The sequence below is a fragment of the Taudactylus pleione genome, unplaced genomic scaffold, assembly GCF_031769625.1.
Source record: "Taudactylus pleione unplaced genomic scaffold, aTauple2 ptg000306l, whole genome shotgun sequence".
Taxonomy (NCBI): Eukaryota; Metazoa; Chordata; class Amphibia; order Anura; family Myobatrachidae; genus Taudactylus; species Taudactylus pleione.
Genome location: NW_028284707.1, coordinates 6,227,870 through 6,241,673, shown reverse-complemented (window position 1 = coordinate 6,241,673; position 13,804 = coordinate 6,227,870). Strand labels below are relative to the sequence as shown.

General features: G+C 49.9%; 1 protein-coding gene across 1 annotated transcript in view; it reads right to left on the bottom strand.

Annotated features, from left to right (window-relative positions):
• GLCCI1 (glucocorticoid induced 1) overlaps nt 1–13,391 on the bottom strand; it is an 84,896-nt gene extending 71,505 nt beyond the window's left edge. The window contains exon 1 of the mRNA XM_088442246.1: nt 12,962–13,391. Within this exon, the coding sequence (XP_088298372.1) occupies nt 12,962–13,259 (298 nt within the window). The 5' untranslated portion in view covers nt 13,260–13,391. The remainder of the gene's footprint in view (nt 1–12,961) is intronic.
• Between the last annotated feature and the right edge of the window lie 413 nt (nt 13,392–13,804).

Below are 13,804 nucleotides of genomic sequence, written 5' to 3'. Positions count from 1 at the left end.
ACAAGCTGGGACATGTAGTTCCACAACAGTTGGGAGAGCCAGATGCTGTTTACCTCCTCTGAACCATTGACACTTGAACACCGCCAACGGCAGCCACGTTCTGCGAGTAGCACAGTATGGCTGCTCTTCCAGTGCCGATGTCTTCCATGCACCGACTTGTCCCCGAGAGTTCAGCAAGTTCCCTTTTCTCCAAAACTCTGCAATGTAGAAAGCCGCTGCCACCAGCGTAGTGCATAAACTGCTTCACTAACAAGGACCAGCCCTTTATTGCTACTTTTAGTAAATCTAAAAAAGCTCAACAAATCCCGGGTGCATCATTTGTGTGCGACGGAGAGCCGTATTCAATTTGAGCCGAGCCGCGATACTTTTTCGCGGCCCGGACTTTTCACCTACTTTGCCTGTTTTGTAGGTGGAAAAGTATCGCGCATGTGCCCGCTTTACCCCGTACACGAAAATGGGACCCGGCGAAACTTGAACAGGCAGAAAGTACTGTCAGATTTGGGGAATCAGTCTGATCCCCCCCCCCCCCCCCCCCCCCCAAAAGATGCTGACATGGGGGTTCGCTATGGTACCCCCGATTTGGCTTGCTGAAGGTATTTGGTGTTTTTTAAATGGGCTCAATAGCTGCTAAATAGCGTTTTTCTATACGTGGTGCAGAATAGTATTCAGGAGTATTTATTCCAGAAAATAACTTATCCCATCAAATTTGGGGTACTTGAAAATGGGGGTCAGCATATTTAAAAGTTGCTAAAGTGAAGTTGAAAAAAATCTTGAAAAATCCACTTTCCGCAAGCCCCTGCAATGAAAAAAAAAAAAAAAACAGGGCATACTTGGCGACCCCCCCCAGAGTCAAGTTCGCTAGTTTTTAACTTTGTACACCAACTTTTTTTTCGCCCCCTTTTTTAAAGTCATTTTTTTGGGGTGTCCTTAAAAAAAATTGACAGTTTACCTTTGGAGGACTGTCTGAAGGCTACACGGGGGTTCCCGCAACGTTGCACCCCAAAACTCCAATTCTGCTCTTTTTTCCGGCTGCTATTCATAGGCAAAACTTTTTCGCCTAGTACATTCAAATTGAGAATGGGGTAAAAGCAAAACAGGCGAAAATTACGTAATCGGCGAAAAAGTATCGCGGATCTGGACTTTTCGCCTCAAATGGAATACTGGCCTAAGTTTTGCACGAGCCACGTACACTACAAATACAGCGAATTGTCAATAAAATGCTCCTCCGCTGGTGGTTACAGGAGTAGGCGGGGAATGCCTATCACATGAGGAGGAGCGTGTATCCGCAACTTTCAATCAGTATGGCTCCGCCACCTCCTTCCTGCCCATGTGCGTTATGAAGCCACCGGATCTGCCTCTCCACAGCATTCCAGGGGGGCACGGATGGACTGACGTAGTTGCTGCTACATTGAGTACTCTGTGTGTTGGGTATTGGTATCAGTACAGGTTTCTGTATATGTGCCACTCACCGTACCTGCTCTCCCAGTTGTATGTGTGCCACTCAGCAATACCTGCCACCCTGTATATGTGCCTCTCACCAATAACTGCCCTCCCAGCTGTATATGTGTTAGTCACCAATATGCCCCTCTGTCCTGTCATCTGCCAGGGGTGCTAGGACTGTGGAGGCCTGGCCTCATTCTGGAGGAGGGGGTTACATGGACTATCTCTCATCCCACCTTTGTACTGAGACCTGCCATCCAGCTCACCCAAAGTGTAATCTCCATATATGTGAAGGGCTCTGCAATAGTTACCTCACAAAGTAGCGTTCCCGCTAGGCTGTTTTAGAGGAGCGCCGCTGCCTGTCTGATTTCAAAGTGGCAGAATGCGCCCTGCCCTTTTGTACCCCGCGGGTGGAAAAACAGCTGCGCTGCAATCACCGCTGGTAAGTAGAAGCCCTATTCACAGAGGGGGCGATTCAATTCAACGCGAATTGAACAGCGCCGGGAGCGAGCTCCCGGAGCTATTCAATTCAGTGCACTGTGTGGTCGGAGAATTGCCGGTTATCTCGCCTATCACCCCTTAACAAGGGTGTTAAGGCGCGTTAACCGGCATTCTCCGACCAAAGTGCCGGGCCTGCGGCTGTTAGCGCCGCGCTAAGCAGAAAATCGGCTGCGTGCCCGGCACTTTGGTCGGATTTCTCCTCACATCCCCAGGGGGGTGTGAGAAGAAACCCTTAGCGCGCCCAAACAGCGCGGGGTATTGATTAGCTGCAGGAGCACCCACCCGCGGCTGTTCAACATCGCGTTGAATGGAATTCCCCCCCAGAGAGAGGAGAGCTTGGGGGCAGCCCGGCATGTCCGTAAGTGCCGAGCACGTCTCCTAGAGTGATTAAAAAAAGGGGGCATGTCTTAAATACATTCCCCCTTTTCTCATGGCCATGCCCCCTTTCCGGGCGTGCGCTGAGGTGCCCTTTCTAGGTACGGCGCCGTTTATTACTGAACACTAATAAAAGGAGATATCGGAGATGTGCTGGACCAGGGGTAGGCAATTTGTGGAACTCCAGCTGATGTGGAACTACACTTGTGAGCATGCCCTAGCAAATTGTTGCAGGGCATGTTGGCATGTGTAGTTCCACAGCAGCCAATGGGGCCGCATGTTGCCTACCCCCTTTTAGCTAGTCAGTGCTAGAAAGATAAACCATTGCTAGTGCTCTTCTAAATGTGGCATACTACGAATTTGGGCCCTACGGCGTGGCATACTACGAATTTGGGCCCTACGGCGTGGCATACTACGAATTTGGGCCCTACGGCGTGGCATACTACGAATTTGGGCCCTACGGCGTGGCATACTACGAATTTGGGCCCTACGGCGTGGCATACTACGAATTTGGGCCCTACGGCGTGGCATAATACGAATTTGGGCCCTACGGCGTGGCATAATACGAATTTGGGCCCTACGGCGTGGCATAATACGAATTTGGGCCCTACGGCGTGGCATAATACGAATTTGGGCCCTACGGCGTGGCATAATACGAATTTGGGCCCTACGGCGTGGCATAATACGAATTTGGGCCCTACGGCGTGGCATACTATGAATTTGTGGCAGGTACGCACATGTGGTAGACTCTGATGACCACTGAAGAGGAATGTGTTGCTGTCTATACAAGTTTGCATATATTTTGGTTGCGGGCAACGATCTGGCTTCTAAACCTTTAAGCAGGCTCATAGATTTTACAAAAATGTTTCAAGCCTTCATTTAAAAAGCATAAAATGATGGTTATAACCAAATCCGGCAAATATTATACAACACAGATGAAAGTGCTCCATAGTGTCGGCAGCTATGCAAGATTAGAAGCTCGCAGCACCCTGTAACTCAGGCTATGTTATCCGTGGACACAACAGGACTGCACTGATCAACACTTCAGTACGCGTATGATAGAGCCACAACCAAGGAACATAGCGGCTACTGCAGGCCACGAGTGCTACCAGGCCATGAATAGAAGTCACTGACAAAGCGCTTGGGTCAGATCTGCTCATCTATAGACACTGCAGTCATAGTTGGCAACAATCTGGCTGCCTCCTCCATGTAAAAAAATGCAGGCTCTGCATAATTTTATAAATTTTGCTATGTACTAAAAACCTAATGCAGGAGATTTCACAGAAATCTCCGCCAGAAGGCTCACTGGCGCTGCAGATCTGACTCCTACGTACTAAGATGGTGTAAACCGCTTTAAGCCAATGGAGGCTTACTCACGAGAGAGGGATCTTCCGATCCCTCTCCTGCAGCTACCGGCTGGCTCCAGAAACAGACACTGTGCAGTGTCAGATTCCCCTAGAGGAGTACTCCTCCAAAATGCCGCGGGAAGTACGTCGCAGGGACTGTGGTTATCATTATCGCTGTCCCTGCAGGCTAAATTTACCACATAGCGGGGATATTTTGAATCAAAATATCCTTTGCAATACAGAATAATAATACATAGGACTTTTCAATCTCCCTCCGTGTTGAGATAGGGAATATGAACAAGCAGCTTTTTAGCCCCTATACTGAGGATTTGGGAAACCGACCGTTAGACACAAGATGTGCAATAAGATCAACTGAATAGATCAGCAGTCCCCAAACATGGTCCTCAAGTAACAGCCCACGTTTTAAAGATATCCAAGCCTGGATATCCTTAAAGCCAGGCTTGAGCACAGATGGTTAAGTTACATTTACTGGAGGTACTTAAGCCACCTGTGCTCAAGCACGGATCTCCTTAAAACTTGGACTGTTAAGGCGGACAGAGCTTGGTAACCACTGGACTAGGGGAGGGTTAAAAAAAAAAAAAGAAAAACCTAAAAGAAATTATTTCTGCCTGGCAGCTGTTTAACACAAACAAGAATATCGAAAGCATAAAACGGATTTAAATATTAACTTCTAGATAAGCACAGTTTTCACACTGTATAAAGCTATACAAAGTTTTTCTTAGGCGTAAAGATCATGAACAATAAATGAGACCTTACCAAATATTACTATCAGCTAAACACACGTTAAATGAAAGCACCCAATCGAGTTCTACCACTAAACACAGCTACGACAGCCATCATTCAGCTGACAGGAGTAAAACAAGGAGGTAAGTTATAGTAGCTATAGCACCAGATTCCTACAGGAACAAACAAACAACAGCCCTGGATTGACTGAAGGAGTTTGTTTGAGCTCAGGCTGGCCGGGAGCGAGACCATGTGCCCCGGAGAATGAATTCATGCAGAATCCACAGTTGCCAGCACTGACAGTCCTCCAGGATTATAATGTGCTATCTGCTTACTTGTCAGCCTCGTGGACTCTTCTCCCCCATCTGCTCGGTGCATGCAGGCACAGCTTCCTAATCCGCTCTGCAAATATATGCAAAAGAGCACCCCTGGGAGGGAGAGTCTAGCGATGTAAAACTTTAGTCAGGCCCGGATTAAATAGACATTTACTCCATCAAAATGGCGTACTGTTTTCTGTTTAAGAACTCGAGAGCTGAAAACATACATTAGCCTGGAGATTTACAGGCCTGTGCATTGCACACGGGATGCAGGATCTCTATGCCAAGCTAAGGGATTTTCCAGGGACCGTTTTATGTTGGTGAGTGAACTCTGCAGGGCCATTCTCTCCCAAAATACTTGCTAGAATTTCCATCCAAACTTTTATTTTATTCATGTAACCAAAATTGCACAGAAATTTTTTTTTTACATATAAATAGGTTGAGTCTCACATATACAAATATTTCGAAATATGGATTTTTTTGGAGCGTGATTGAGATAGTGACTCCTTTGCTTTCTGATGGTTCAATGGATTCAATGTACACAAACTTTGTTTGATGCACAAAATCATTAAACATGTTGTATAAAATGACCTGCAGGCTGTATGTATAAGGTGTATATGAAACAAATGCATTCTGTGTTTCTATTTGGGTTCCTTCCCTTATGGTATGCCAATATTTCAAAATATGGAAAAATGCAATATCCAAAATTCTTATAGTCCCAAGCATTTTGGATATAGGAGACAACCTGTATAAATAAAAATGGAGGAATAGCCCGGGGGCATCCAGGTCGGGCAGCAGGTAGAGTCCTCATATACATAGACCATGGGCTGCTCAAAATAAATAATTAACTATAAAATTATATATATATATATATATATATATATATATATATATATATATATATATATAGTGTTCACTCTAGCTCCGGCGCGAGGCAGGGCGCCGGAGCTAGAGAGGGCGCGTCCGAGAAGGGGGCGTGGTCATAAAAAGGGGGCGTGTCTATAAGACGCGTCCCCTTTTCGTCACTCTTGGGGGCGTGCCCGGCACTCACGGGCACGCCAGGCAGCTCCCAAGCCCTGCAGACAGGGAGAATAGATGCCGGGCGCATGCGCAGGCTGTTAGGGCAGGGCGCTTTTTGCCCTCCTTTTGGAGGTCAGGGCGCTCTTTGCCTTCCAGAAAGAGGGCAGGGCGCCGCGCCCCGCTAAAACAGCCTAGCGGGAACGCTACATATATACACACACTATGGCCCTAACTGTGTGGAGTTTGTATATTCTCCCTGTGCTTGCGTGGGTTTCCTCCGGGTGCTCTGGTTTCCTCCCACACTCCAAAAATATACTGGTAGGTTAATTGGCTCCCAACACAAATTACCCCTAGTGTGTATATGTGTGAGCATGTGGTAGGGAATATAGATTGTAAGCTCCACTGGTGCAGGGACTGATGTGAATGGCCAAATATTCTCTGTAAAGTGCTGCGGAATATGTGTGCGCTATATAAATAACTGGTAATATATAATAATAATAATAATAATAATAATAATAATAATAATAAACAGAGTACTATGGTAAAGTGTTGTATACACTGGGGAGAAAGCAATTCAACGCAATGTTGAACCGCGGGAGGGACTCCCGCCGCTATTCAATACACTGCGCTGTTTCGGCGCGCTAAGGATTTCTTCTCGCACCCCCCTGGGGATGTGAGTAGAAATCCGACCAAAGTCCCGGGCGCGCACTCGTTTTTCTGCTTAGCGCGGCGCTAACAGCCGCCCGCGCCACTTTGGTCAGAGAATGCCGGTTAACGCGCCTTAACACCCTTGTTAAGGTGCGATAGCCGGCATTCTCCGACCACATAGCGCACTGAATTGAATAGCTCCGGGAGCTTGCTCCCGGCGCTATTCAATTTGCGTTGAATTGAATCTCCCCCACTGATAATAAAAATACGAGCGCACCGAACTATGCTGCCGGTCTTGTTATCAGTAGTAGAATACCCGGGGTGTTGGTAATTACAATACCAGCTATCCAGTTCACTTAATACCCCAAAAGTAAAGATGGGAAGGAAATAAGCTGAGTAAAAGTAGATTTAGGCCCATAAACAGCTTCTGAATTGAAAGTAGCCAAGAGAGAGACTAGATGGCCAGCCGCAAATGCCAAGACAAGCATTGAGGACTATGAGAACGCTCACAGCAGTTACAACCTCAAACAATAAACATCAACACTGCCATAGTAACTACCGTACATGAAGGACGAGGGACAAAGAAGAGAGAAGCATCCGCACATAGTGCCAGCACAGAGAAGCTGCAGAGCATCGCAGCACTCACCTGCAGCCTGCTTCAAATATATTTAAAGCAAGCCTAAAACAAACAGACAAAAAAAAAAAAAAAAAAAATCTCATTTGCAGATTCTTAGAATCTTAGAGCTTACTTCTAAATGAGGGATTTCTTTGGGAAGCGAGGGTGACATTGAGGGCTGCAGATTATAATCGCACTGCAACTGCAAACTCTAGACTCCAGTAACAGAGACAACAGTAAGCCTCCTACACAGGCCTTGTGCATGGCAATAGTTCTACCTGTGGTTGTCTATGCCAGATACAGGAAGGATTTACCTCCCCCTGAAGAGGTGTCAGAATTGCATAACCAGCACACAGATCATTTGTGTACATTAGGAAACCAGTAAATTGTAGCCCCTGAAAACTAAAAAAAATGTATGTATATAATTAATTTATGGCCAGTATCTTATGCTCATTTGGACATTTCGCATCGGCCTAATGTAAAATATTGCGAGCGATTATAAGGGGCACAAAGCAGATTTTATAGGTCAATTTAGCAGTAGCCATACTGAAAATAAAAAAAAATAAAAAAGTATATATATTATTTATTTATTACCAGTTATTTATATAGCGCTCACATATTCCGCAGCGCTTTACACAGAGAATATTTGCCCATTCACATCTGTCCCTGCCCCAGTGGAGCTTACAGTCTATATTCCCTACCACATGCTCACACACATACACACTATGGTCAATTTTGTAGGGAGCCAATTAACCTGCCAGTATGTTTTTGGAGTGTGGGAGGAAACTGGAGTACCCGGAGGAAACCCACGCAAGAACAGGGAGAATATACAAACTCCACACAGTTAGGGCCATGGTGGGAATTGAACCTCATTGTTGTGAGGCAGTAACGCTAACCATTACACCGTCTGTATATACATATACACACACACACATTATTCATGGGCCCAGCACAGGCCACACACCCCTACTTGTGACATCACAGGGGGGCGGAGGTAAAATTGCCGGTGAATACAGCAATGCCCGGAGCATCCTGAGGATGCTCCGGGGAGCTGTAAGGGCAGCGGTGTGGCCGTCTGAAGCATCCTAAGGATGCTCCAGGTGGCACTGCTGCATAGATTCTGGCTGCAGGCTTCCATTCTAGGCACCCTGCTAGCCAGATGAGGCTAGCAGAAAATAAAGCTTTGAGGGCCAGACCAAATGATTCTGCTGGCCTTATACGGCCCCCGGGCCTGAGGTTCCCCATCCCTGGTTTAGGCAATAGGGGGAGGTTAGGTTTAGTGAGAAAGTTAGAATACTGACCGACCGGTGTAGATGTCCTAACTCTGTTGGGATGCCAGTGTTGGGATTCTGACCGCAGGGACCCAATTGCCAGCATCCCGTACTCAACCCCCTAGCAGAAACAGCGCACCCAATAAGATGCTGTCCTGGGCAGAGACTTTCAATACAGTGATCATGATCCAACAACAAAAAACACAGTTCAATCAAATATATATTAATAAATAGGGCCCTAAATTACTAATATCCTGCTACTTCACCATAGCTGTCAAGGACAAATATACAGAATAAAATCAGACACTGACACTATCAAACATCAATATGACATTGCCGGAAAATCAGCTATAACAGGTTATGGATATTATACTATGCCAGACAATGCAGGAACCTACTGAGGGCCTAAAACCGCTAAATCAAAAACTTTTTGTTTTCTATGTGTGGTTTTAATCTGGAGAAAAACAAAGCGCATTCAAACACACACAATCTATTGTCTTCAGAGAGTGAGAAATGTATTTAGGGCAGAGATTACACAGGCTGAGGTGCAGATAATTGCAAAATTATTATTTTACCCAGTTTGTTTATGACACAGGCCACCCCTCTCTGTGCTTTCTTTGTCAATAAACCACTACAAAATATAATATATTACTAATAAAGCAATGCACGTGTTCCTGGGAGAGCTGCAAAGCTGGTTTACACCGAGTACCAATTAAGCTGGGTGTTCTAATTAGGAAGAGTTCACTCCATTCAACTCGGCAGATAGGTCTCTGGTGTTTTATCAATGATGTCACTACTAGAACAAACAGCATTAATAGAGTGCAAGCCCATCTGCGACCCACGCGAGAAATGCAGAAACATAGTACATAGCACACAGTGATATTCCGAAAACACTGATGAAAAGCACGTTGAATAAACACATTTCTTCTAGACCTCCTATTTGATCTGCAAATGTTTTTTCCCAACCTCTAGTAATGGAGTAAACGCACAACAATTACTATAAATGAGCCCGTCTGATGTCATCTCGCTGCCTCAAGGGCCTTTTAACAGAATCCCAATGGAACAGCGCTGGAGTTGTAAACTTACATATTTTCCATGCAAGTCTGAACAGCACACGCCTGTATTTATCACATGGAGAGATGCATGGAGCAGATTATATTAATGCAGACCTGCCAGGCTATCACACTAGTAATACTCTGAGGCTTTCACACAGCAGTTAGGGCACTAATAACTAGTTCAGGGGCTTAAAACGCAAGGGCAAAACAGGAGTGAGGGCATGAGGTGGGTGAGTGGAGGGGCAGATGCTACAGTGGTGCCAGGGCATGAGGCAGGCGAGTGGATGTGCAGATGCTACAGTGGAGCCAGGGCATGAGGTGGGCGAGTGGAGGGGCAGATGCTACAGTGGAGCCGAGACATAGGGCAGGTGGGTGGAGGAGAACATATTTCAGTGCAGGTAATGCATGGGGCAGATGCTACAGCAGAGTCCGGGCAGATGCTACAGCAGAGTCCGGGCAGATGCTACAGCAGAGTCCGGGCAGATGCTACAGCAGAGTCCGGGCAGATGGGGCAGATGCTACAGCAGAGTCCGGGCAGATGCTACAGCAGAGTCCGGGCAGAGTCCGGGCAGATGCTACAGCAGAGTCCGGGCAGATGCTACAGCAGAGTCCGGGCAGATGCTACAGCAGAGTCCGGGCAGATGCTACAGCAGAGTCCGGGCAGATGCTACAGCAGAGTCCGGGCAGATGCTACAGCAGAGTCCGGGCAGATGCTACAGCAGAGTCCGGGCAGATGCTACAGCAGAGTCCGGGCAGATGCTACAGCAGAGTCCGGGCAGATGGGGCAGATGCTACAGCAGAGTCCGGGCAGATGGGGCAGATGCTACAGCAGAGTCCGGGCAGATGGGGCAGATGCTACAGCAGAGTCCGGGCAGATGGGGCAGATGCTACAGCAGAGTCCGGGCAGATGGGGCAGATGCTACAGCAGAGTCCGGGCAGATGCTACAGCAGAGTCCGGGCAGATGGGGCAGATGCTACAGCAGAGTCCGGGCAGATGGGGCAGATGCTACAGCAGAGTCCGGGCAGATGGGGCAGATGCTACAGCAGAGTCCGGGCAGATGAATAAAGGGGACAGATTCTGTAGTGCAGGGGGTATTCAACATATCATCTAGCTGCTGTGGAACTACACATCCCAGCATGCCGTGCCACAGTTTTGGCATGCCCTAATAGTGAAACTGTGGCAGGGCATGCTGGGATGTGTAGTTCCACAGCAGCCAGAGGGCCACATGTTGAACACCCCTGCTGTAGTGGTCAAGACATGTGTCAGATGAGTGAAGCAGACAGATGAATTGACGAGTCAGGGAATGGGGCAGGGAAGCAGTGAGGGTAGATACTGCAGTGGAGTCAGGTAATGGGGCAGGGAAGCAGTGAGGGTAGATACTGCAGTGGAGTCAGGTAAAGGGGCAGGGAATTAGTGAGGGTAGATATTGCAGTGGAGTCAGGGAATGGGGCAGGAAAGTAGCGAGGGTAGATATTGCAGTGGAGTCAGGTAATGGGGCAGGGAATTAGTGAGGGTAGATACTGCAGTGGAGTCAGGTAATGGGGCAGGGAAGTAGCGAGGGTAGATATTGCAGTGGAGTCAGGTAATGGGGCAGGGAAGTAGTGAGGGTAGATACTGCAGTGGAGTCAGAATGGTGTCAGTATGGGCAGTGAGTATAGGGGACAGATGATAAAACCAGGGCAGGGGAGTGGAGGTGGCAGATGGTGCACTGGGGTAAGGAAATGTTGCAGATGAGTAGATGTGGCGGATGCTGAAATGCAGTCAGAGAATGAGGCAGATGCAGCTAAATTAGGGCACAGGGCAGGTCAGTGCAACAGGCAAATACAGCAGTGGAGTCAGGGCATGGGGCAGGAGAATAAAGGGGCAGATGCTGTGGCAGCGTCAGAGCATGGAAGGGGCAAATGCTGTGGCAGACCAAGGCATGGAAGGGGCAAATGCTGTGGCAGTGTCAGGGCATGTGATTGAAGGGTACAAGTCAGGGCACCAGACAGATGCTGCTGGGGAGTAAGAGCATGGGGCAGGTGATGCAAAGGTGTAATGTTATGGGGCAGGTGATTTGAGAGGATTGATGCTGTGGCAGAGTCAGGGCACGCACAGGGGCAAATGCTGTGGCAGTGTCAGGTGGCAGGTGATTTGTGGGGCAGCTGCTGCAAGAATGTCAGGGCACGGGGCAGATGCTGCAGGGGAGTGAGGGCACGGGGCAGGTGATTGGAGGGGCAGATACTGCAATGGTGTAAAGTTATGAGGCAGGTGATTGGACGGGACAAATGCGGCAGAGTCAGGGCACACACATGCAGGGGCAAATGCTACGGCAGAGCCAAGGCACAGGGAGGGGCAAATGCATGCGGCAGAATCAGGGCACATGTAGGGGAAAATGCTGCAGCAGTCAGGGAAAAGGCAGGGGCAGAGTCAGGGCAGGGGCAGAGTCAGGGCAGGGGCAGAGTCAGGGCAGGGGCAGAGTCAGGGCACAGGCCACGGGCAAAGGCAGGGCACGGGCAAAGCACGGGCAAAGGCAGGGGCAGAGTCAGGGCACGGGCAAAGGCAGGGGCAGAGCACGGGCAAAGGCAGGGGCAGGGCACGGCCAAAGGCAGGGCACGGGTAAAGGCAGGGCACGGGCAAAGGCAGGGCACGGGCAAAGGCACGGGCAAAGGCAGAGTCAGGGCACGGGCAGAGTCAGGGCACGGGCAAAGGCAGGGGCAGAGGCAGGGCACGGGCAAAGGCAGGGCACGGGCAAAGGCAGGGCACGGGCAAAGGCAGGGGCAGAGTCAGGGCACGGGCAAAGGCAGAGTCAGGGCACGGGCAAAGGCAGGGGCAGAGTCAGGGCACGGGCAAAGGCAGGGGCAGAGTCAGGGCACGGGCAAAGGCAGGGGCAGAGTCAGGGCACGGGCAGAGTCAGGGCACGGGCAAAGGCAGGGGCAGAGTCAGGGCACGGGCAAAGGCAGGGGCAAATGCAGTGGCAGATGATTGGAGGGGGCTGCAGCAGAGTAAGGGCACGGGCTGGTGATAGGAGGGGGAAGATGCTACAGGGGAGTGAGTATGGGACAGGTTGATGGAGGGGCAGATGTTGCAGGGGAACGAAAGTACAGGACAGGTGATTTCAGGGGGGCAGATGCTGTACAGGAGTTAGGACATGGGGGAGGTGATTAGAAGGGTAGATGGGGCAGTGGAGTGAGAGCATGGTGAAGTTGATTACAGGGGGGGGGGGGACGCTGCATGGGAATCAGGGTATGGGGCAGGTGATAGGTGAGGGGCAGATATTGCATATAAAGGCACTGGGCAGGTGATTGGAGGGGGGCAGATGTTGCAGGGAAGTGAGGGCACAGGACAAGTGATGGGGGGCAGACACTGTAAGGGAGTCAGGGCAAGAGGCAGGTGATTGAGGGGGCAGATGCTGAAGGGGAGTGAGGGCACAAGGCAGGTGATTGGAGCTGCAAAATGGGCATTGAATTGGGGGTATGGGGCAGGTGGTGAAGTTACATAAAGGCAGCACGATGGGTCAGATGGGCAGAACAGCAGGGAGCTAAATGCTAACTAATCTACTCCCAGCATAGACCCCCGCCAGCTGCACGCTGCACAGAAGCTGGACCCCCACCATGCTGACCTCAGAGGAGGGAGCCCCGTTCTTACCTTTGCTCCCGGGGGAGCCGGCGTTTCTCCTCTCCGGGGAGGTGCTCCTCCTCCTGCGGACTCTGGCCGCCTCGGGGCTGCTGTGCGGCTGGGGGAGCAGCGGGGAGGGCGGGGTGCCGGTTGGGGGGCTGGGGGGACCGGGCTCGGTGTTGCTCCCCACTGAGGCGGACGGGGAGCGGCTGGGGCTGTGCAGGAGCTGGAAGGGCACGGTGGCCCGGATGGGCTGCAAGAGACGGGCGGAGTTGCCGTTGGGTGGTGAGCCGGAGACGCGCTTCACTCGGGGGTGAGTGGAAGACATGAGGGCGGCTGGGTGCACTCCAGGGTCCCCCCCGCGCTGTCACTCGGCCGCCGGTGACGCTGCTGCTCCTCCTCGGCCCCCGGTCTGGCCGGCGACTGTCACACAGCGGGGAGGTGGGAAGGGGCGGGCCCCGGTTCGTGACGGAGAAGCCGCAGCCAATGGAGAGTCGAGTTCTCACAGCTGCGCGGGCCAGTAGGCGGAGCCGGTAAAGTGGTGGGAGGAGCGTTCGGTGACGTCAGCAGACAGAGTACACACTAAGATTACACATATTATTATTACACTTCTGCCACTATGTACTACTGCTACTCTCACACAGCACACACATGTAACATGTCCTGCCCACCTTATACATTTACATATACCTAAGCATCCTAGGGTACTGCTCCTCTCACACAGCACACATGTTACATGTCCTGCTCACCTTATACATGTACATTATATATACATAAGCTTCATAGGTACTGTTCCTCTCACACAGCACATGTAACATGTCCTGCTCACCTTATACATGCACATCATATATACATAAGCATCATAGGTAGTTT